The sequence below is a fragment of the Dermacentor variabilis genome, chromosome 4, assembly GCF_050947875.1.
Source record: "Dermacentor variabilis isolate Ectoservices chromosome 4, ASM5094787v1, whole genome shotgun sequence".
Taxonomy (NCBI): Eukaryota; Metazoa; Arthropoda; class Arachnida; order Ixodida; family Ixodidae; genus Dermacentor; species Dermacentor variabilis.
In genome coordinates, this window is record NC_134571.1 from 23,052,579 (window position 1) to 23,074,050 (window position 21,472).

General features: G+C 47.2%; 1 protein-coding gene across 2 annotated transcripts; it reads left to right on the forward strand.

Annotated features, from left to right (window-relative positions):
* The first annotated feature begins 935 nt into the window (after nt 1–935).
* LOC142578795 (diuretic hormone class 2-like) lies at nt 936–20,886 on the forward strand. Of its 2 annotated transcripts, none has more exons than XM_075688374.1 (4): nt 936–1,091; nt 14,529–14,612; nt 16,056–16,136; nt 19,894–20,886. In XM_075688374.1, the coding sequence occupies exons 1-4, from the start codon at nt 1,054–1,056 to the stop codon at nt 20,036–20,038; spliced, it is 348 nt and encodes a 115-aa protein (XP_075544489.1). In that variant the 5' UTR covers nt 936–1,053; the 3' UTR covers nt 20,039–20,886. The 2 variants fall into 2 exon arrangements, with proteins under 2 accessions (XP_075544489.1, XP_075544490.1); XM_075688375.1 differs by lacking the exon at nt 936–1,091 and adding an exon at nt 2,500–2,614.
* Nucleotides 20,887–21,472: the final 586 nt, after the last annotated feature.

Sequence of the window (21,472 nt, forward strand, 5' to 3'; positions counted from 1 at the left end):
GGACAGATAGAGTTCAGAATGTACAGCCAAGAGGACAAACCAGTTCAAGTGTTTGGCTGCACAGGTGGATGTACAAGGCATTGTGGCAAAAACCGAGAGCAGAGATGGGGAAGCTGGTGTTGATGGTAACGACAAGGACAGATAGAGTTCAGAATGTATGTTCGAAAGAAACGAGCGAGATCGTGAAAATTGGGACAGAGGCTCAAAGAAAACATTTACGTGGCTTGGCTATGTAATGACAACAGACAAAACCTACAAATTCACGATGACAATGAGAACTAATTATTGTGACAAGAGAGGACGAGGCGGGCTCTCTAAAATGGTGATAAGACCCAGGAAATAATAAATTAATGCTATGCATTAAAGCAAGCTACGGTTTAATAATGGGCGTAAAATAATAGCAACAGGTCGAAACATCGACTCCGTGCAAATGAGGTTTGTAACAGAAAGAGAACTTCAGTTCAAAAAGAACTATTCTCAGGTATGCGGTGATGCAGCTGTTTACGGAATGTGACAACACCTCAAATTCGAGAAAAAAAAAATAGCTTACCTCCGTTGTTCCGGTTCTTCGCGTACAGTACAATATACATGGGTATAGTGTGCCCACATAATGCATTTTATGAGACCTCTCGCTTGCTTTTGCACTGGACTCTGCTGCTTGAATGTGGCGAACGCCACAGAGTGGCACACATTATGGAGAAAGTAGCACTTTGTTTCGGCAGCACACCCGCTTCTTTCGGAACGAGCAGACAAGGGCGCCAGCAAGACGTGGAACAAAAGATGCTGCGCGGGTGTTTCAACGTGTACACCTACACGCGTATGTAGATGCGCGCGACCCGATGTGCGCAGTGCGGTTACCCCACGTAAAACCGAAATCCGCCCAAGCCAGAAAAAGAATCGAGTCAGAGGCAGAGAGCCAAATCCCGCGTGTATCAGCGGCGACTAGACCATGCAGTGAGCCGTGTGTTAGCGCTAACAGCATCTTTTCCTAAGTACCCGCAGATCTTATTCTAAACTCAGTGCGCAGCGCAGAGGAACGAAGGAGACCACGGAATGAGCACACGGCCGGGACAGACAGCAACGGTAATGAGGTGGGCACAGCGGCAATTCTTTTTTCACAAAAGATTTCCGTGCAGTAGAAGAGTCGGTGCTGGAAGAAGAAGGGGGCCGCGGGGAAGCCTAATCCCGCGTTCACTCGGTCCTGGCTGTAGCGATATGCGCCAGCAACGGAGCGGGCGACGCGCAACCCATGTGAACCACTTGTTACATGCCCCGTTCCTCCGCACCATTCTCTACGAAATTTAATCCCGTTACCCTGTACATCTCTATGCATTCGTGACGCCTGTACTTGCTTTACCAGTGTCCTCAACGTCGTATACCAATTTGTCTAAAAAGTTGTAGCAAGATCTCGTAATTGTTTTTATGGTTGTTTTCTTTTGCTGCACCGCTGACTAGCTGGCGAGAACACGCTGCCTGAAGGCAGCCTCTCGACGTTTCTCTAAGAATCAATAAACTTTTTGAAGAGAGCGTTACATACTGTTATTTGCTACGACAGCTTCGCTTGAAAGCTGTGTATGACAACTAAATACACCCCTCTCCCCCCAAGCCCCCGTCCCCATATAGCTCAGTGTTCATTTGATCGTCTTTGCTGAAAGCTATTACAGCTTTCAACGAAGGTGACCGACGCTTCAGTCCGGACGTGCTCTGTATCTATAAGGTGTCGTTGTTGGCATAAACTCTACGCTGGAAGAAGGGAGAAAACCCGAGACGATGAAGATCGTATCGTGGCCTTAACGAGCAGCTCATTAACCTGCCTCGCAGGGCTGTTTCTACTTAATTAAACGTAGAACAGGATCACCAACAAACAACCTACTGTTCCGTAAGCGTGAACTAGTGCATACTCGTGGCCCTCGACTCGGCCTGCGCCGTGTGAAAAGCCCGAGGCGTCCTCCCTGCCACACATTATGCTCCTCATCATTGTCGGTCCATTGCTGACCCTTAATTGCGCGCGCCAAACAGTTTTGAGCGACCCTTAATCTCGGATTCGCGCCGGTCATGAGAAGACGTCTATACGTAGAACAGTACGTGCCTTCAATTCAATCTCGTGCACTGCGCGTATTGAGACGACGGCTCATCACGCACGAGACAGGGTCCAGGGAAAGCGAACCAAACACAAACATGCTGCAATAGATTGGCGGGAACTGGCGCCGCGATGCGCCCGACCGCGGTGGATTAAGGCAGGCACAACAGGCGTCCGCAGCGCAGACAGCAGTGAGTAAAGTGTTTTGGGAAAGGAGAAAAAGGCTGGCGTCCTTTTCGCGAGGGAACTTCATCCACCGCCCTGACTCACTCCCGTCTCTTCCGCATCCCTTTGATTGCCACTACACGCGAAGGCACGTGGGACGGCGCGTGACGTCAGGCTAAGCGGCTCCTCCCCATTGGCAGAGAGCCCGGCGAAGGGCCGGCGGCTCCGCGGTTAAAAACTCCGAGGCCCGCGCTCCCCGAAATGTGCCACCGCGCTCCACGGGAAGCGAAGACTCCGGAATTTTAGCGAAGACCCCTTCCTGCGTCGCAAATTCCGCGGGTGTACGCGCCCCCCCAACAGTTTGGCAAAGTGAGTACACGTGCTGTGCATGTCCCCTGCTGCTGCAGGACGCATCTGTCTGCTATAGCTTGCTGCTCAGGCTGGTACACGTGGTTTACGTAAAAGGGCATACGTAGCAAGGCGTTTTATTTTACTACGACTAAATCTAATACAGTTTCGCACTTTGGGGTTCCGTATCGTGTTGCAGGATGTTATTCTATACGAGGGTGATCCCAAATACAAGGTTCCTTATTGTTTTACAAATACGAAAGAACGTTTATGCTCAATTATTGATACATAATTTTAAAGCTCCAACGTTCCTATATTATTCTACATTATTGCCATTTCGGTCGATGCACTTTTTAGGCGCTGGGGACGTTTTTTACCTCTACTATGGCTATCACTCTCCCCAAGTGAATAAATTTCCGTGCTCCATGGGTGTGTTAAGCAATCTCTGGCGAGTATATAATATTACCTGGAAGGACTCTGCTATTACTAAGCGCTTAAGGTTAACTACCTGTCAGACATGTAATGTTACGTTTACTCGTTTCTAATAGAGCTTCGCATATAACTAGGACATCTTTACTTAGTCTTCTTTGACTTTTCACATAATGGTATATCACGTAAGGTTCAAATGTGGAGTGGATAACGGAGATGTACTCATTGTATAAGTGAGAGCGCATTCGGCTTTAACAGTGAGAGGACCACTTATATTTATTAACTCATTAATAATAAATACCGTATTGGCGAACTTGGAGTTAATTCTCACCGAGGGAAGCTGGATGATATAGCGAGGTTTATTTAGCCGTAGCTTTTTGGGGAAAATGCTTTAGGTCGTTTTTTTAGATCGCCGTGTGCAATCACTCTATAGGGACGTTTCTGCTGTGACGTTAACTCAATATATAAGTTGTTCGCGCCCAGTGAAGAGCAAATTTCCTCTGCCGAAAACTTTCATGTAGGCATCATATTTGAGAAGCCTCGGGCAGCATTACATGCGATATGACCGTCTTCCACACAACTGAATAGAAAAGATCACAATGGCATTATTTTTCTTATCATTCTATTCCAACGTTAAAATCCAGATCGAACACCCCGGCAAAATACGGATTTTCCTTACCTCTTTGCTTATTGTCTAGTGCAATCCCATTCATATATTTTCCTTTTGCATTCATGCGTCTTCCCACGTCCTACCGAAGCACATTCCTGTTCACTTTGTCGATGAGGCCACATTAGTGACGAAGACAAGAACAAACCGAGAAAGAAGTGCGGGGAGGCTTGCTCCAGATTTTACAGAAGTTACAAGCAAACACAATCATTGCGCGGTAATCATCATGATACGCGTTTTGTGTTCTCTGGGGAAGCTGCCATCTACAGAATATATAAAACAAACTAGAACCAGAAAGTAGAACCATGAAGTAGAAAGATTTTAGATCGCGAGTGCACATGTGCGCGATACTGTGAGCAGCAAAGCATTCTGGGAGATTCAGAACGACGTGTTGCTCTTGCACGTGTGCGATATTCTAAGCATTGTCGCACGACAGCTCCGATATCACGGAGTTTCAAACATGCGTGTGCTTGGGCACAAAGCGGCGAGAACGAGCCTCGAGGAATTTAGGCAGGCTTCGCATCAGCTGACAGGTCTCTTCGGTATAGCTGCTGAGACAACACGACCCGGTTCCGTATACGTCAAAGTGGCCTGTCTGAACTAAAGGTTCGGCGCCTACGTGCGGTTCGCAACAACGCGAACCGGAATACAACCGAACCATTTCCTACTTTCCGTTTACCATAACACACGTGCATTTTGTGAGTCCTTTGCCTTTGCGTATATCCTTGTGCGTACAACTTGCTACGGGATATCTCCTTTACCTCTCCTTAACGTTTCTTTTTCCCATTTTCAATTCCACAAGTGCACGTTAGCAAAGTGATACTGTTATGTTTGATTACTTTCCTTGTCTCTTCCCCTTATCTCTGTATATCTCTATTTTTGCCGATAGTATTGTTAATGTGTTCATGCTATGACCCGGAACCTACAATATCGAATTGCACGCAGAAGTGCCAGATGCTGGCTATTACGTGAACATCTGGCAGAGAAGGGGGGAGTTTCTAATGACAACATGAAGCTATCGGTGATAGGTGTCGTATTACGGCCCAAAGTCAAGCCTGAGCATAGTGAAAGACCCCGTAGCGGATGGCTACAGATTTCTTTTGACCATTCGAGGTTCTGCAGCGTGCAATAAAGTCAAAGGCACGAAATGCATGATTCTTAGTGTTAACCCTTTCTCTTGCTCCTTGCGCGTTGTTCTAAACTGAATGCTGCTACCAAGGCCGCGACTCGAACCCGCATGGAGCTCTGTAGTAGGACACCGTATCCGCTGAGTCATTGCAGCGGGTGGTCACAGAAAATAAGCGCTCTCATTCTTCACAGGTACACTGTATTCTTACAACAAACTTGAGAATTCCGTGAACTTATCGGGTTTTCCAGGCTGCAGAATGTGGACCAAATGTTCAGCTGTACGTTCATTAAGCATGTCCGGGTGCTATCACGACAGTGTCACGTCTACCACAATAACAAGTGCTATTCTGTTGAGGCCTTGTAATTTATCAACCAACCTAGGGAGCAATAAATCAACTCTTAACTCACGACACTGATCCTTATAACCGGTAAAGTCACGAGACCCATGCAATAGCAGCGACGCCCGCTCTCATAAGTCTGAAGGAAGTTAGGTTTCGTACGTGCTAAGCAAAATTAAGTTACATTGTGGAATGTTAAGCCCACCATCGATTTCGTACGAACGTGATTGATTGATTGATTGATAGATTTATTTATTTATTTATTTATTTATTTATTTTGCCATCTCAAAGCACTACTGGGGCTTTGGGAAACGTGCTAATGACGAACTACATGCTAATTTTAACCACCTGGTGTTTTCTATCATGCGCCCGGGACTGAATACACAAGTGTATCTGCATTCCACATTCATCTATACGCGACCGCCACAGCCAGGAGTCGAACTAGTGACCTCGTGATCAGAAGCAGAACGCCATATCTGCTGATTAGCCACCGCGGCGTGTCTCTGCACAGTGTAGCCAGCTGGCTAACTTCCCCATCTTTCCCTCAGTATTTTTTTCTTTCCTCTTTACAATATAAGCCATGATGAAAACCGCAACCCTTAAGCACTAGAAGAAGAAAAAGAAATAAACTGGGCAAGTAGGGATAGTTGGGAGAACTCTGTTTCGCAATCGAGTTATGATTATAATTACAACAATGATGATTATGTAAATCAGCATAACCAAATTACTCAGCCAATAATTCATGCTAGGCTCGCGACTGACTTGGTAAAATAATTTATCGACGTTCTGAACAGGCGAACATCAGAATGCCGTGAATAAAATCACGTTTGCGGCTCAGAGAGAGAGAGAAAGAGAGAGATAAAGAAGAAAAATCAGTGAGGATAAGAATACTGACCTCTGGTTTACTACCCTTCGGTGGGAGAAGGAGATATAGGGACGAAAAGAGGAGAAAGAAGGGGAGAGAAAGAGCACTAGCTGCATGCACATGGGAAGGTGCACGTCCGAGTCTATGAACGGTCACAGAGGCCTGTCGACGTGAGAAACGGTAGTAACGATTTCGTTGCTTCCTGCGCCAGTGACGCGCACGTTTGACCTCGCAAAACAATGTGGCGCTGGAGTAGAAGCCACTAAGCGTGTTCTAGCGTTCCAGGCTATGCTCAACATTATTCTACAGAGAATGAGTAGCCAGCTGTAGCCTTTGCCACAAACAAGGCATACTTGGTGGCTCAGCGCTGGAAGACCCCTCACTTGATGCGGTAATAAGCCGATAAAAGCTCTCTAGGTGTAGGCTGTACGCATTCCAAGCATCCTATGGCTAGTTGGTAACGTGTTCTGTATCCACAAATACTGGCGAAAGCGATGGGTCTGACCTCGGCGACTATACAGGAAGTTTGGTGCTAGGTTATTTCTTATTGGGCAAGGAGGAGGGACGGATAATGAAGGGATGCACACGTAATGCGATGGTCCCATAAAAAACACTCTTCCAGACTTGCCTCTCATAGACGTAGGAGCGCATCTGGAGTGATTAAATTGATCTAATCTAGGCGTGGCGAGCCCGACACCGTTGTAATGAAGTTTACGTGTGTGTAGGCGCATACGATAAAAATAATGAGCGAGTACAAAATACCTGCCTTTTTTTCTATCATGTTCTGCTCGTCGGCGACGTTATCGTACTGGGCAGTCAAGTATACTACGTGGATCTTATAATGACAAGGCTAGTAATAGCTTCGACGCTTGCAGCAATCAGGTGAATGTCACTGTAGAGACGGCAGTAAATCACGACACAAACACGCTCTTTCAACGGATAATGTGCTATATAAGTATCCACACAATACAATTCGCACAAGTTATGCATTAAGATTAGCATTTTTAGCAGAGCTGCGATACGTCGATCAAACATTTTGCCTTAAAAAAGAGTTCATTTCAAGTGTTTTGATTCACATTTGCGACTTTTCTTTACTGCGAAACCATACTTCCGGAGGGAGTTGATGGTGTTGTCGCCTGGGGGTTTTTCACGAGTAACAGCACGAACATAAAAACATCAGCTCTGACCTTTTCAAGATTAACCAAGGGAGTGATCGGGCAAGAGTTCTGAGGAGTAGTTATTGTTGGAAGGCATATGCGCGCAGTTATCTGTGAGATCAACTGCAAGTTGCACTATACCATCGAAAACACACAGACACAGCAAATTTAGGTCAGAGAACTTTGCACAAGAGAACATAGACAGGAAAGTGCAATTGGAGGCAAATGTACACATCCACATTTATTCATGCGTTTATTAATAACGATCCCCAAGGAATCAACGGCGACATAGCACAACTTCGACTTGCGCAAATCTCACGTCTACAAACCACTGCGTTTCAGACAAACGGGACAATAGCCAACAAGGAGTGCGCATCTGTTCGCGTCCACTTGCTTTCGGAGATACGCTGGTGTCGTTAGGCGCCCAAACATCGATCGCCCGCTGTCGTTCGTCGCAGCTGTTGGCTGCCCCTACCACCGAGAGTACGAAAGCCACAAAAAAATTAGCGATAATAACAGCCCACTCGAGTCATCGGCGCGTGAGCCCAACGTTACTGTCCTGTTCGAGAGGCGTCACTGTGCCTCCCACGCGCCAGAACGACAGCAATATGAATTCGGCGAAAAAACAACGAACCCCTTCATTATGCGGGAGTCTTTCTTCTTTTCCTTAGATTTATTTTATTTTTACTTGTAGGCGGAAAAGTGGAGAGTGCGTTTTAATGCATTGGCCGAATCGTTGCGAAGATCTCTGCTGCTCTCGGTTGTGTACAAGCCTGCAAAAGTGGAGACACTGAAGTGCTCTACTACAATGTTTGGCAATACTATAACGATGCTATAAAAGTGTTTATGGGAGATCACTTTCGCCATTCCCGCAGATTGAGCTTGTGTAAGTGAAGTACGTATATGAGGCTTGTTTGGTGGAAATGGCATGATGAGGACTGAAAGAGTTACCGTAATTTACGAGCTGCTATCCCAAGATATTGCTAGCTAAATTGGTACTTAATTATTATGGACACTTTCCAGATGCTGTGGGCGATAGCATGGTCATCGTTTGAACCTCACAAGAGTGCTACAGCACAAAGCTGCGATGCGTTATCTCTAGACCGCCGGAAGCGAAATGCGGTCGCTAAATAGACGTCTCGAATTTAAGTTGACAACATCACCTTGCGGCTAGTGGGCATTGCGGAGTTATATAGACGGACGATATTAATCCGTATGTACCTTCAATAAGAGACACGTACATATAGACAAACGCTGTACAGTTAATAACTTTGTTTCTCAACGTCCCCTTCACTCAATTTTATCTTCATCTCACTGAAGAAAGTCTAAAGGGCTCCGTGAACTTGTATTCCACTATCTGATTTTGCGCTTGTTCATTATTTAAGACAGACAGAAGCGCGTTATGACATGAATACAGCATGAGAGACGTTCAGTAGACGAGTACAGCATGAAGAAGGTGAAACGTTCGCATCGCACGTACACATGTATACACACGTGCATACACGCATGTACACGTGAACGCACGCAATCAATAATTTGCATGCACGAACGCACACACACACACACACACACACACACACGTACTTGCATACATACTACACACATACGCACCCACACACGCAAGAAAGCTATCCAGCGGCACATACAGGTAAAAAAAAAGAACTCACATATAATACGAACATTTTTTCCAATTATTAGCGTGCTAAATTTTCAAACCGTAGTATATGAGGATCCAAACCAAACTTTCAACCATAAATCGGGCTCAATTTTCGTTTCCTTATTGCAACATGGCTATCCCCATCGTCTTCTAGACCAGAGGAGGTGCCATCTAGAGAAGGCGTAGGTATGCCTGCTATAACGTGCTGACACAGCAAACGAGCGTGCCAATCGGGCAGAACACGAGCTAACGTGCTGACCAAGTGAAGTGCACGCTATCGGGAAATTGCATTTTTTGTTCCCTCTGCGTATGAGGAGCAAAACGTCAGGACCGCGAAAGCAGTACTCGTTACATAGGCAGGTGATTTCGGGAGGAAGGTGAACGTTCTCAATAATTGTTCCTCACTCGCATTATACTCAGGTGAATCGCCTCACTCTCTTTCTTTTTTAATTTGTAAGCATTTCTACGCCTACCCAACGAGGAAACCCGTCCGTCCTTCCTTCCTTCCGTCCGTCACGCGAGACGATCGCTTTCAAGACAGACACCGCAGCAGCGACCGAATTGACCTTCATGCTGCCTCTCGCTTCAACGCGAAGCAAGCGGTGAGAACACAGCGCACACGAGGTTATCAGCACTCTGCGCACTCTGTCCCCACTGCAGATCGCTTTCAAGATAAGAGCCCGCGCGGCCGCGCCATACGCAGCCACCGCCGGAGTGCGGCTGATCACGGTTGATAATGGTTTGCGTCGGGAGGAGGCAGCATCATCGAGCACGTCTACGTACGAGGTCTACCAAGCGTGACGCTGTTCAATTACATCCCGTCGCCCAGCGCTCATCTTCCACGAATCAGTGGCATCATCCAAACACACCGTATATAACATGAGTGAACATTGCTACTAATAGCCTCTTCGTCGTCTCCTGCCGGTCTCAGTTAACATTTCGGTGCTGCAACCACGCTTCTCCGTTTCACGTGTCTTTCGCGGTGCTTCTCGCAATTATGCCAAAGTACAGCAGCATACGACGACGAAACAGCAGGTGCTCAGCAGCAAATGCTTGCGCATCATTTAGATAACTGCCACAGGAGATTCTGCGTGCAATTTTTTTTTCACATTTCCGCTTTTCGCTATCCCCAAATGCCGCCTCGTAATATGTGGCGGTTTTGCGGTAATGCAGATTCAAATGCAAATATGTCAACAGCGCTTGTGCCGTTGCTTTTCCAAACAGCGGTTCTTGAGGTGCCTGTTCTGTTATGTTGTACATGAGTTTCCGTGGAGGAATTAAGGTTGGGAGTGGCACGGCTATTCCATTTATCTTTGTTTTTGTACAGCGAACAATACGCAAATGAATAACAACATGTCGTTTCACGTTCGTATTCATGACCGAGCTCACTCGTGGCCTTCCCACTGTTCAGTTACTGACTTAGCGCAGTCTTTAAGAACAGCGTTATTCCTCCTGCACTAAAACAAAACCGAAACCAAAAGAGCAGAAAAGCAAAGTCGCGGCACTCACGACGTTGCAAGCAGCCACCGAGAACGGAACCTTGAAACGCCGTGCAATGCGGCCAGGGATCAACGAGCAGCGTGAAAGCGCTGACCAGCGCTGTTGTTGCGGTTTAGCCGCTCGTAACCTCGACCTACAGAACGGACAGATGCCCTTTTCTGCTAATTGTTGTTGTTTACCTCCAGTAGACGGGTTTGCGCGCTCAGCGTGGAAATAGACTGCACAGAAATAATTCGTGGCATTGTGCTGTCCAGCGTGAAGGACCGGAAAACCGCATGCAGTTTATATACATGCTCAATGAACCGTGGTTAGCTGTCGGTCGGATTACCTATAGTTGGTCAGCTACAAGCTTCCAAGGACACTTCACACTGCGCCCTATGTGATCCTCAATATACGCTGCAGAGCCGCCGACTCTCTTTTTATATCGTGGAAAATAGCAGTAACCTTGTGTGCCGGCATGCATCAGTTCAATCGGAGTATACGGATCGCAGGGCAGTGCTTCGTTCCGAGAAGCACCGGTCAGCGTGATCACAAACTTATAGAGAGAGCTTTATGTCAATACGTCGCACGTGATTGTCAGAGCTCCAGGCGATCTGCTAACTCACGCCGTGACTGCCAGTACATTCTGTAGTGGTATACCATCCTTGTATAAAGAAAATATCTTCAGGTGAGTGTGTCTAATTTCATGTATATACCGTTGCTCATGAGCTTTCGAGAACGGCATTTCAATTATATTTCAGTGGCTGTCGAGCAACGACAGCCACTGAACGGCAACGACAGGGTATATGTGAAACAGCGCGCTCGACTTATCAGCAAGATAAGCGCGTACCAATATCGCTGTCGAGAACCAATGCAGAGCGGCAACTTTATTCAGTTGCACGTAGCATTACACTTCGACATTGGAATTCACTAAATTTCACCAACTCGCGATTGTATTCATTGGACCGTGACATGCCACTTCCACTGCCACCCGGGCTCTGCCGCCGTGAAACAACTTAGCGCCCCGCCTGCGCTTGGGCGTCGCATTCACGTACGCTTATTCGCTTTCTCGTCGGAATGGTCAACAACGGCGTGTATGCCCCTCTTGCAGACGTGGCGAGACCATAGCACACATTCTATGCCAATGTCGAACCTGCAACTCAAAAACATGTTCTGTGTATGTCTTGATTAGCCGATTAGACAAAAGACCGTTCTCTAAAGTTAGGATCCTGGGACTCTGGCCGCAGACCTCTATAGTATGCACAAGGCCACCAATGCGCTAATGCGCTATTTTGAAGGCAACCGGACTGGAGAAGTGCTTGCGAGTCAGCACTTATCGTGAGTAAACATATCACGTGAGTGAATAGATACGTGAGTGAACATTCATCTGCGGGTGCGCGCAAAGACTCTCCTTCTGTCCTTATCTTTCTTGCCCTTTTCCCCACGTGTAGGGTAGCCAATCAGGCGAAACCTTGGTTAACCGCCCTGCCTTTCCTTGTTGTCTCTCTCTCCCTCTCTCTTCAAGTATAGATCACAGCCGCCGCACGGTATACTTCAATGGCCATGGCGTTCTGTTTCTCAGCACGAGGTCACAGGCTCGATTTCCGGCCGAATTATGAAGGAGGCGGAATGCAAAAACACGTGTTTGTTTATACATTTAGGTACACGTGAAAGGACCCTATGTCGTCAGACTAAATTCGGAGCGCTTCATAACGGCGTCTCTCATAGCTCGGGACATTAAGCATCATGAATCAATCGAACGTATGAACCCTGTTATAGTCATTCAAGTTAAACCATGCTATAGTTTTACAGAGAAGCTGTCTATGGCTAGGATCCCAGGATTTCTTCGTGGTGTATCATCGATAGAAAACTATCATCATCAATGGCTCATACCTCTGTAAGCAGAGGCCACAAGCACTCAGCAAAGTGAAGCGAACAGTGCGTACATTCTTTGGAATCACGCCATACAACATACAGAACCGCAGACGTTTCAATAAAGAACAAGCTCAAAACAAGCATCCGAACCACATAATTGATAATAAGGCGCACACCTGCGTCTACATGCAATGCGACGCACGTAGCACTCCCCGCATATGCTTCCTGGTGAAGTTGTTGCGCAAGCTGCGCGGCGACGGCAGCTTGACTGTATCGTACGAAGCAGGGAGTGACGTAACTTCCGGCTGTGTAGGTGCACAAAGTGTAGGTGCACGACGTAGCATCGCAAGCCTAGTCGCAGGCCGTCGAAACGTCTTAGGCTAATAATTAGGTAAAGTGCATGTGAATGTCGCCACGTGAATAGTTTCAACCAGCGTCGCGATGGCTAATCGTTCTAGTTGTCGTTTACAGCTTCGCTGTCCACCCAACTTCACAGCATGGATTGGAGACAAGTTTCTTTCCGCAAGGGTCCGCGAAGCAAAAGACACCTCTGTAGCGCCTGGCTCTCGGATCCTAACACGCACGCAGCCCTGCACAAAACAGCAGCACTACATGCAACCCGGACACGATGACTGCGAACACGCTTGATGCACATTAGGCACAGCGACGCGAAAGTAAATAATCCGCCAAGGGAACGAGAACGATAAAATTTCACGTGCAGAGTGGATAAAAAGTGGCGAAGCAGAAAAGATGGAATAGTTTCAGGTTATCATATCTGTACGTAAATCATATCTCTATACAAAACAGACTGCTTCACAGGTGTTGGCAACCCTGCACAATATAAATGAGAAATGTCATATTTGCATTCAAAAGGCAATGCCGGCTCAATATCAAGGGCGAAGATAAAACTGCCTCATGAGGTGAAATATTCAGCGAGAAAGTAACCTAGTGCATTTTACGTTAGTTTGGAATTAACACGTCATGAACAATCGTTAATTGAAACGAATTGGGTGTGTCCACTCATATTTCCCATGGCTGAATATGGCGTTGAACACTACTAAAAAAATGAACAAGTTAGTGTTGCTGCTGTCGCGTGTTTATGCTGAATATTGAACGCTATAACCGGTTCGCAGTCACACCAACTTCATGTATACCGATGCAACACAGGACTGCAAGTGACGTAAAGAACGAACTGGCTGCCACATACTTATCGAAACGTAAAAACAATGTAAACTGGTCCATGCACATTTCACATTTTCTGTTATTCGATACCTGTGAGCAGGTAAAAAAGAACGTGCATCGCATCAGCGCAGGGGTCGCGAAACAATTTTCGGTGGAAGCGCCTTCCCCGAAACGAAACTGGAATGAATTGCGAGACCCTCGCTCGAGAGAGCAAATGAACACTGGTGCTTTCGAGGGAAAACTATATCTTGGCTGAGAGAATTGCGGGAAACTTGGAAGCAGATAACCACCCGAGCATGCATTTTTAAACCTTCGTTAGCAGCCGGTCCCAGGATTGAGACGCATCCTTTCCTGCGGACCTTTTCTGGGCCGAGAAGAACACAACCTCGTTGTGGGTGCCGCTCGAAATTGCGGCCACCTTTTCTTCTTCTTTTTAGACGGCGCTGTACACGATGCTCTTACTCGTGGCGCTGCGGGCGTAATCGAGGAGCGAACCTCAGGTAGCGTGTCGGTGCGTGGGTCGATTAGCAAGGAGCTAGTGCTGTTTGTCGTATGCTAGGGTCATGCGTTATCACACAGATCGGAGTGCACGTCGCAATCGTAGATCCCCTGGCAAGTGCCATGTCGTGACCATGGCACTTGGCATGCTAAAGAATGTTTCAGCTGCACAGACATTTTCCGTTTTGCAACCGAACCTGCGTAAATGCAAGCGGACGGCATGAAGCAACATCGACCCCTTTAGTTTACGGTGCCAAACTTCTATAGCATCATAAGGCCCGAGGAGTCGCACCGAATATCCAAGATGTCCTTGCAATTCGGCGCGTAAAAGAGAAGTTCGATCGAAAGGGCGATTTCGAATGTTACCGGAACCGGCAAGTTGGGCTCACTGGACTTTGTACACTGGTTACGTTAGGATATAGCGGACACGTGTGCGCTTTCTCTTCTTGCTGCCCCAGTTCTATTACCTATCCATTAAATAAATTTTATCTCTCTACTCTCAAGACTTTGAAGTATTTAATACGTGTTTTTGCATACCATTACACATATTTTAGGCTCTTAAACGTTTCATGAGAGGATGCTGCTCGCATATACGCAAGTCGCGAAAGAAAAATCTCGATGTCGTGACATGCTGTCTTCTTCCTTCTCGTATCCTACCAGGATGCAACTTGGTCTGCCCGGAGCAACATGGATTCTCATCCTGGCTGTGGCGGCGATCGCTGCGTCCTCTCCGGCTCGGCCGAGGTATACGAGAACACACTCAATGTTTTCAGCCGTGCGAGGATTGAGAACGTGCAAAATAACTTGCTAGCAAGTGGAAATAACATGGCACACGAGCTCAAAAGCCCTCATAACCAGGCAGCTAGCACAGATGGTGTGCCCACCTGGATCGCATGCTCTGAGGCAGTCTTCGTCGAGTCATAAATCTTCACTAGACGGCGCAAGCGCATATTGGATAACATCCATCTCGCACTTTATAGTCAAGCGCGACCGCAGTCGCGATACCTTCGTTCCAGTCATGTATATGAACGACACTTGTCGGTGACGTCGTCTCCGTGTATAGAACATATCGGTACCGGTGGTTTTTGCAGCGGAGTGATAAATACGGTTGAATGGAAGGCAGGACGAGGGGCCATTCCGGCGAGAACTTTTACACTGAGAGCGCGCAGTGACGCACAGATTCTGTCTTTTATGAAAAGTGTGAGCCCCCATCTTCCGAAAACTACCTTCATCTTTCTTCATTTAACGAGAAATTTATTCGGCCTTATTTCGTTCTCACAAGAGGCACGGTGTGGCCGGGCACGCGTCGATTTAAATCTCCTTTTTTTTCTCCCGAATAACTCTACCTCTCTGCGCATGCGAGATCAGGTCGGTGTGAAATATGAGGGCTTCCCAATCGGCCTTAATGCAATAATGTTCACATTTCCTCAGCGTACCGTCAGAGGAGGACGGTGAATCAGGACCGCTGTACAGCCACCTGATTAAAAGCATGCGACGCCGCCGACGATGTTGCAACTTGCATGGCAACTTTGCATTGCAACAGCTCTCTACGCGCCAACCACACGCCAGCCCTCACTCTCCCCCAAAGCCCTCTTTATTCGAGTACGGCAGATGCACACGTAGAAAGTGAACGTCCTTGCATACTGAGAAATCTTCTCCACTCTCACGCGGCGATTCCCTACCGCATATGGCTAGGTGCGACATTTACGAACGCTAAAGCTTACCGCCTTATAATGGCCGATGCACAAACGTGGGGCTCTTGTGCATCCAAAGAAATCATTGAACACGTGTTGTGCACCTGCCCTGAATACGATCGACGTCTGTCAAATTTATACACGGACCGCGTTAAACTGGTTGGACTGCAGAACATTTTCTGAGACTCGGAAATATTCTTCAACCGTGACCACATCTTTCGATGCCGCAGAAAAAATAAAGAAAAAGGCTCGTGCACTACTGAAGTTTATGAATTTCGTTGCCATCAGTGGTTACTCTCTTCCTCTGTATGCTCTACACTTTCCCTTAGCTCCCGTGTAGGTTAGCAAAGCGGACGCTTGCCTGGTTGACCTCTATACCACTTGCTCTCTCTCTCTCTCTCTTCCTTCTCTCGTTTTAGGCACTCACGCTATCACAGTTTGAACGGCGCTACATGTTTATCTCCAAAAAGCATGTTGTATTTTATATACGCAGGCCCAAGCGTGACGTGTACTACGACTCCTCCATCGACGCCGGCGAGGAGTACCTGCTCGGCCTCCTCCGCAACCGCCTCAGGTGAGCACAGCACAAGGAACGAGAGACGAGCGTTCTCGCGTCTCTTCTCTAATCCTATACTGCAACGCTCAGAGAAGCTCAGCCCAATTGCAAAACAACCATCCCAGTGCACCACAACGTTAACTCGTGCTATAAACAATGCGGCATATTTATCATGGTGTCGTTTGATCAATATATACAAATGCATAGAATCATTTCGGCGAAGGTTTCAATAATGCACGCGAACTTACTACTTGGGATAATGGTGCTTGCGCTGCTTGTTAACCTCAAATTTGCGGGATCGAATCCCGGCCACGGCGGCCGCATTTCGATGGGGACGGAATGTGAAAACACCCGTGTAGATATATTTAGGTTCACGTTAAAGAACACCCAGGTGGTCTAAATTTCCCGAGTCCTCCACCACGGCGTGCCTCATAATCAGATCGTGATTTTGGCACGTAAAACCCCATAATTTATTTTTTAACCGCAAATATTGATTTACAAGCGTAATAGATTGGGTTAATTAGTAGATTTGTGTCGTACTAAGGTAACAGCGCGAAAGCAGGACACATGACAATGTATAACAAGAGATGAGGACAAGCGCTTGTATATTTGACAGACTGCAAAGGCTGTCCTTGCACAGTTGCAAACGTAATTCACGCACGGTTTAGCACGTTCTACAGATAACAGTAAACTCGCGCACTCAATATCTGTTATCACATCTATATGAAAACCGATGGAACTATTGAAAGCGAAACTCAGCCGTGATCGCTGAACACTTCTTTAGAACCCTCGCTTGTCAGGGTGGAATAAAGACAGACTTAGTTTTTTTTTTTTTTTTACGATATATAGACTCGTAGAGTAAGGCAAGAAAATTAAATTTTGGGGTTTAACGTGCCAAAACCACGATCTGATTATGAGGCACGCGGTAGTGGGAGACTCAGGACCACCTGGAGTTCTTTAACGTGCACCTAAATCTAATGGCGTTTTCCACTGGTCGATCTGGAGCGGCCGCGCCGAAATCCTCGAGCGAGCGCTCGGGTTTCACAAATCCGAATCGGCCAGCGGTGCGCAAAAACGCTCCGCGGTGCATCACACAAGAAGTCTGCGTACACGTCGCACAAACCGGTTCCGGAAACCATGCCCAACTTCCGCTCTGTACGTTTCCACAGCAACCGAACTCGCCGTCCCCCGTGCGTAATTTGACGGCGGCATCGCAGAGTCCGTCATTTCCATGTCGCGCCCGCAAGGATTGTGCATGAACAACGTGCATAGAAGGCATCGTGTAGCACCTGCGTCACCTCGTAATCGCTGTCGTCCGAGCTCTCATCGCTAAACGCGAGTTCTGCAGCAGCACCCAACGCAGCCATTTTGCGAAGCAACACAATGTTGTGCCTACCAATTGGGTATCGATTTCGCTTGAAGACGGAAGTGACGAGAGCTATTTCCGCCCGGATCCGCGCCTCTGCGGCGGAGCAAGTGCGAGTGATCCGGCGCGGAGCGAGTTGATCCGAAACGACCAGTGGAACGCGCGAACCCGCTCCAGATCGACCAGTGAAATTTGGATTCGTTGCCACGGAGCAAGAAATCCTGTTCCGAATTGACCAGTGAAAAACGCCATAAGTACACGGGTGTTTCCGCACTTAGCTCCATCGAAATGCGGCCGCCATGGCCGGGATTCGATCCCGCGATCTCGTGCTTAGCAGCCCAACACCATAGCCACTAAGCAACCACGACGGGTAGAGTAACGTACGTCGCAGCGCAGCCTTCTGTTATATAGGACCGCACCGGCTTTTCAAGCGTCGTGCATCAAAAGGTCAAGTTTGTTCATTCCTGCCCTGCAAAGCAGCCTTTATTGGATAATGTAGTTTTTATAGGTCATTCGAAAAACAAAAACAAAACTGGTATGGTGTAAAAAAAAGCGACAAAACGTTCACGCGCCCGCAATTATACTGAAGTGTGTCGCAATAATTCGCGAACCAGAAAACAACATTTGCGTAATATATACGACGCAAGCATAGCGTTCCCGAATACAGCAGAATAAACACGAGAACAGCCGACTGCTGGGGCATGCACACTGCATTATTAAATAAGTATTATTGAGTAATGGCTAATTAAAGGGTAAAAGGGCGCAGACAAGGTCTTCTCTGCTTGCTGGACATGCCTCGTATTGCGCTTCCTTCTTGAATAAATACAAATTGTTTACACCGCTATGCCAGACGAGAGCGACGAGATCTAGATGAACGCAAAGAGTGTGCCGATGCCCCAAGCACTATACGCGCCAACAGAGGCGGTGGCGCGCCTCGCCTATTGCGATCGCAAGAAGCCCGTTGCCGGGGGAGCAGAAGATACGCTTCCCTGAGACCGTGCAGTTTCATACAGTTAAGTAGAGGAAGCTGTGGCGCTTGTATTTACAGGAGCTACAAGCAGCCAGCATGAAAATGCTGGTTAGTGCATGGACTTGCTTAAAGTTCGTCCTTCTGGATATAAACGGCTTCGTGACTTTCTAAACTCATCATTTTCACCAAAGTACTGCGTTATAAATAATGAAAGGGGCATTATTGAATTGTCAGACGGCAGGATTCGAACCAGAAGACCTCTCGCAAAGAAACCCGATATTGAGACCATTACGCCACGGACGCATGGACAAGTGGAAACACTGTATTTAGCAGCGATTACGCGTATTTGCAGAATATTATTGCCTTCTGCATTTAAAAAAGAAAGGTATGAATTGCTTTGAAAGTTAGGACAATGAAAGCGGTTAAAGCGCGATAGACGAAGCCGCGAGAAGGTCTACGCACAAAGATCAGGCAAATCCATGTATAGTGACCAAATCATTCCCATAATGACTGAACGATCGCCGCGGCAGAGTTCCCTACAGTAATTATTGCAGGAAACCCTATGCCTGGGGACACTGGCAGAGCATGTGGTATATAGCACAAGAGTCACTATAAATAATGGAAAAAGGCAATTGAAATTGTGCATGCTGACAGACGCGTATTTATACCCCCAGCCATCTCAATAACAGCCGGCGACTATATACTGCGCCGCCGGCCACAGCAAACGGCACCCGCATATATGCGCTCATTAGCATCGCCGAATTCCAGCTCGCTCTCGGGTACACAGATCAGAGAAATCGCATGGTTCATCGAGCAACTGTAGGGCCACAGTTCGAGTCCGCGCATGGTTTTGTCACTACGTTGAAATTTTATCTCCCGCACGGCTTCCTCCCAGTTACCATCTTCAGATCCGTGCCCGTGCTTTTATCCTTATGCCTTTGTGCCCATGTTCTTAACGTACTGCGGTTAATCAACAATAGCAACAAGACCGCATACCTAGGAGAGCGTAAAGAATCATCGAGTTTAAGAAACATGATACAGATGGCCATTGCTTGTGCCTCGAAGGAATACCGCACGCAGAGTAGGCTAACTTAATAATGTCATGCCAACAAACCTACTATCCCAGTGAGTAATCGAATTTCCTTCCATCTACGTCTCCTGCATATTGCAGGGACCTCAGAACATTCACGTTAGTGAAATCTAGGTAATTCAGCGACAGCTAGTCGTGGATTCCGTGTTTATACTTGAAGAATGTCTGGCAAACATGCAACCGAGATGGCACCAGTGTATGTGCTTTCAGAATGTGCCTTCAGAATGTCTCGGACAATTGGCACAGACCGGGCGTCTTTTTTTTTTTTTCTTTACCGAACAGCCACCGTGCTGCGCAACCAGCTATTCGCACAATTCTCCCTCACCCTTGTCTGCCCTTTGGCCCGCAGTCACCCTGCCCTGCTCGATCAACAAAAGCGGGCCGGCGGTCTCCTGGACTTCGGCGTGTCGCGAGGTGCCTCCGGAGCCGAAGCAGCCAAGGCTCGCCTGGGACTCAAGCTGGCCCACGACCCGTACGGACCCGGAAGGCGCTGAAGTCGAAGCTCGTAACTTGCACCCTGTGCGCACACACGACGGATCCACACAGTGACATGCGTTGGCGAAGAAGAAAGCGACAAGGTCCGCTGTTGTGCTTCTCGGTTAGGCCAGTTCCGCTACGACGGCGTCGCAAGAACTGGCACGCTGAAATAGACGTTACGCTGCGATAACTTACTTAGGCTTAACCACGCTTCCGTGAAGCACTTCGGTGTGGGCGCTACGCTTGTTCCATTTATGAGTGTTCGAAAAAGCATCAGCGAACTTTAAACAGCAAGTTTAAACATTAAAACATTAAGTTGCAAAGTTCTGACATAATTTACTCGTAAGTTTTATCGGACATGTCCACAATGAGGTCCCTTTACTAGCTATGTAGCATCACTTGCACTGTCTCATCAAGCGGAACTAGAGAGATTCCATGTGCTCAGTAGGTTCTTTTCTGTTTCATCTCAAGGTAGCGACAACTCGAAAATATCGCAGGATGTCGCTTCCGTTACAGACACCCGGAGGTGTTAGTTTTGAAATTGCGTTGTACATATGCATGGCAATAAAGGCAGTTGGTCTCTTCGCAAAGGGTATATAAGCAGTAGCGAAAACTCTAACGCTGATCTAAGAAGCCACACTGATTCGCGCTTTCTCGGTGCTCGACTCGGTTCAACCGCGAATTCTATCTTGGACGCATTCGATTCCCGTCGTACCATTTTCTTTCCGCTTGTGAAGCAAGCCTGCTGTTTTCAACGCCTCACATTGTTCGGTTTGTGTGAAGCGCATGAACAAAGTAATGACACGAAGTTGCGCACTGTGTAATTTATTTGTACACAATAAACAAACCCATCGAGCTTAGTCTACACTGTTTCAAGCTCTTTTCTCGATTCAAGATGAAGACTCGGGCGAAACACGCAGTCATGTTCAAGTGAAGAGGACATTCGTGAGAATCTACCAGAAAAGAAAAATTAAGAAAAATGTAGCAATCCGGTGAGGACAAGTATGAACTTCGACAAGGTCTACCAAGAGACTAAAATAACGCAAACGAGGCACAACAACCTTCACACAGTGAAACGCATATCGCTGCATGTATCACAAAACAAACAACAGCATGAAATAACGGACGGGTGTGCGCTTCGACGATTGCACGTGCGTTGTTTGAAATTCGGAACAGCACCTGACAAAAGTGCAGAATATTTTCAAAAGTTCAACTCGATCATTCATGTTTGCAAAAACATTTGCGAAGAAAACAAGATTTTTCAGGTTCGATACCTGACGCATTCAGTTCAGTGACGGTTGCTCTTTCCAGTCAACACGTCACATGACTATAGATCACACAAAATTTGCTGTCGGCATGCGACCGTTCTCCCGCTATGTAACTTGACCACTGTACAATTAGAAGACCTTTATACACGTTAAGTTTCTCCATAAGGACAAAACACACCGGTT

What these genes read in the sequence shown, in the direction of transcription:
- LOC142578795 (XM_075688374.1), top strand. Translation starts at nt 1,054, where the DNA reads ATGAGCACACGGCCGGGACAGACAGCAACGGTAATGAG. An exon ending in TCCTCTCCGGCTCGGCCGAG is followed by an intron (nt 14,613 to 16,055) that starts GTATACGAGAAC and finishes TTATATACGCAG; the next exon opens with GCCCAAGCGTGACGTGTACT. An exon ending in CTCCTCCGCAACCGCCTCAG is followed by an intron (nt 16,137 to 19,893) that starts GTGAGCACAGCA and finishes TTTGGCCCGCAG; the next exon opens with TCACCCTGCCCTGCTCGATC.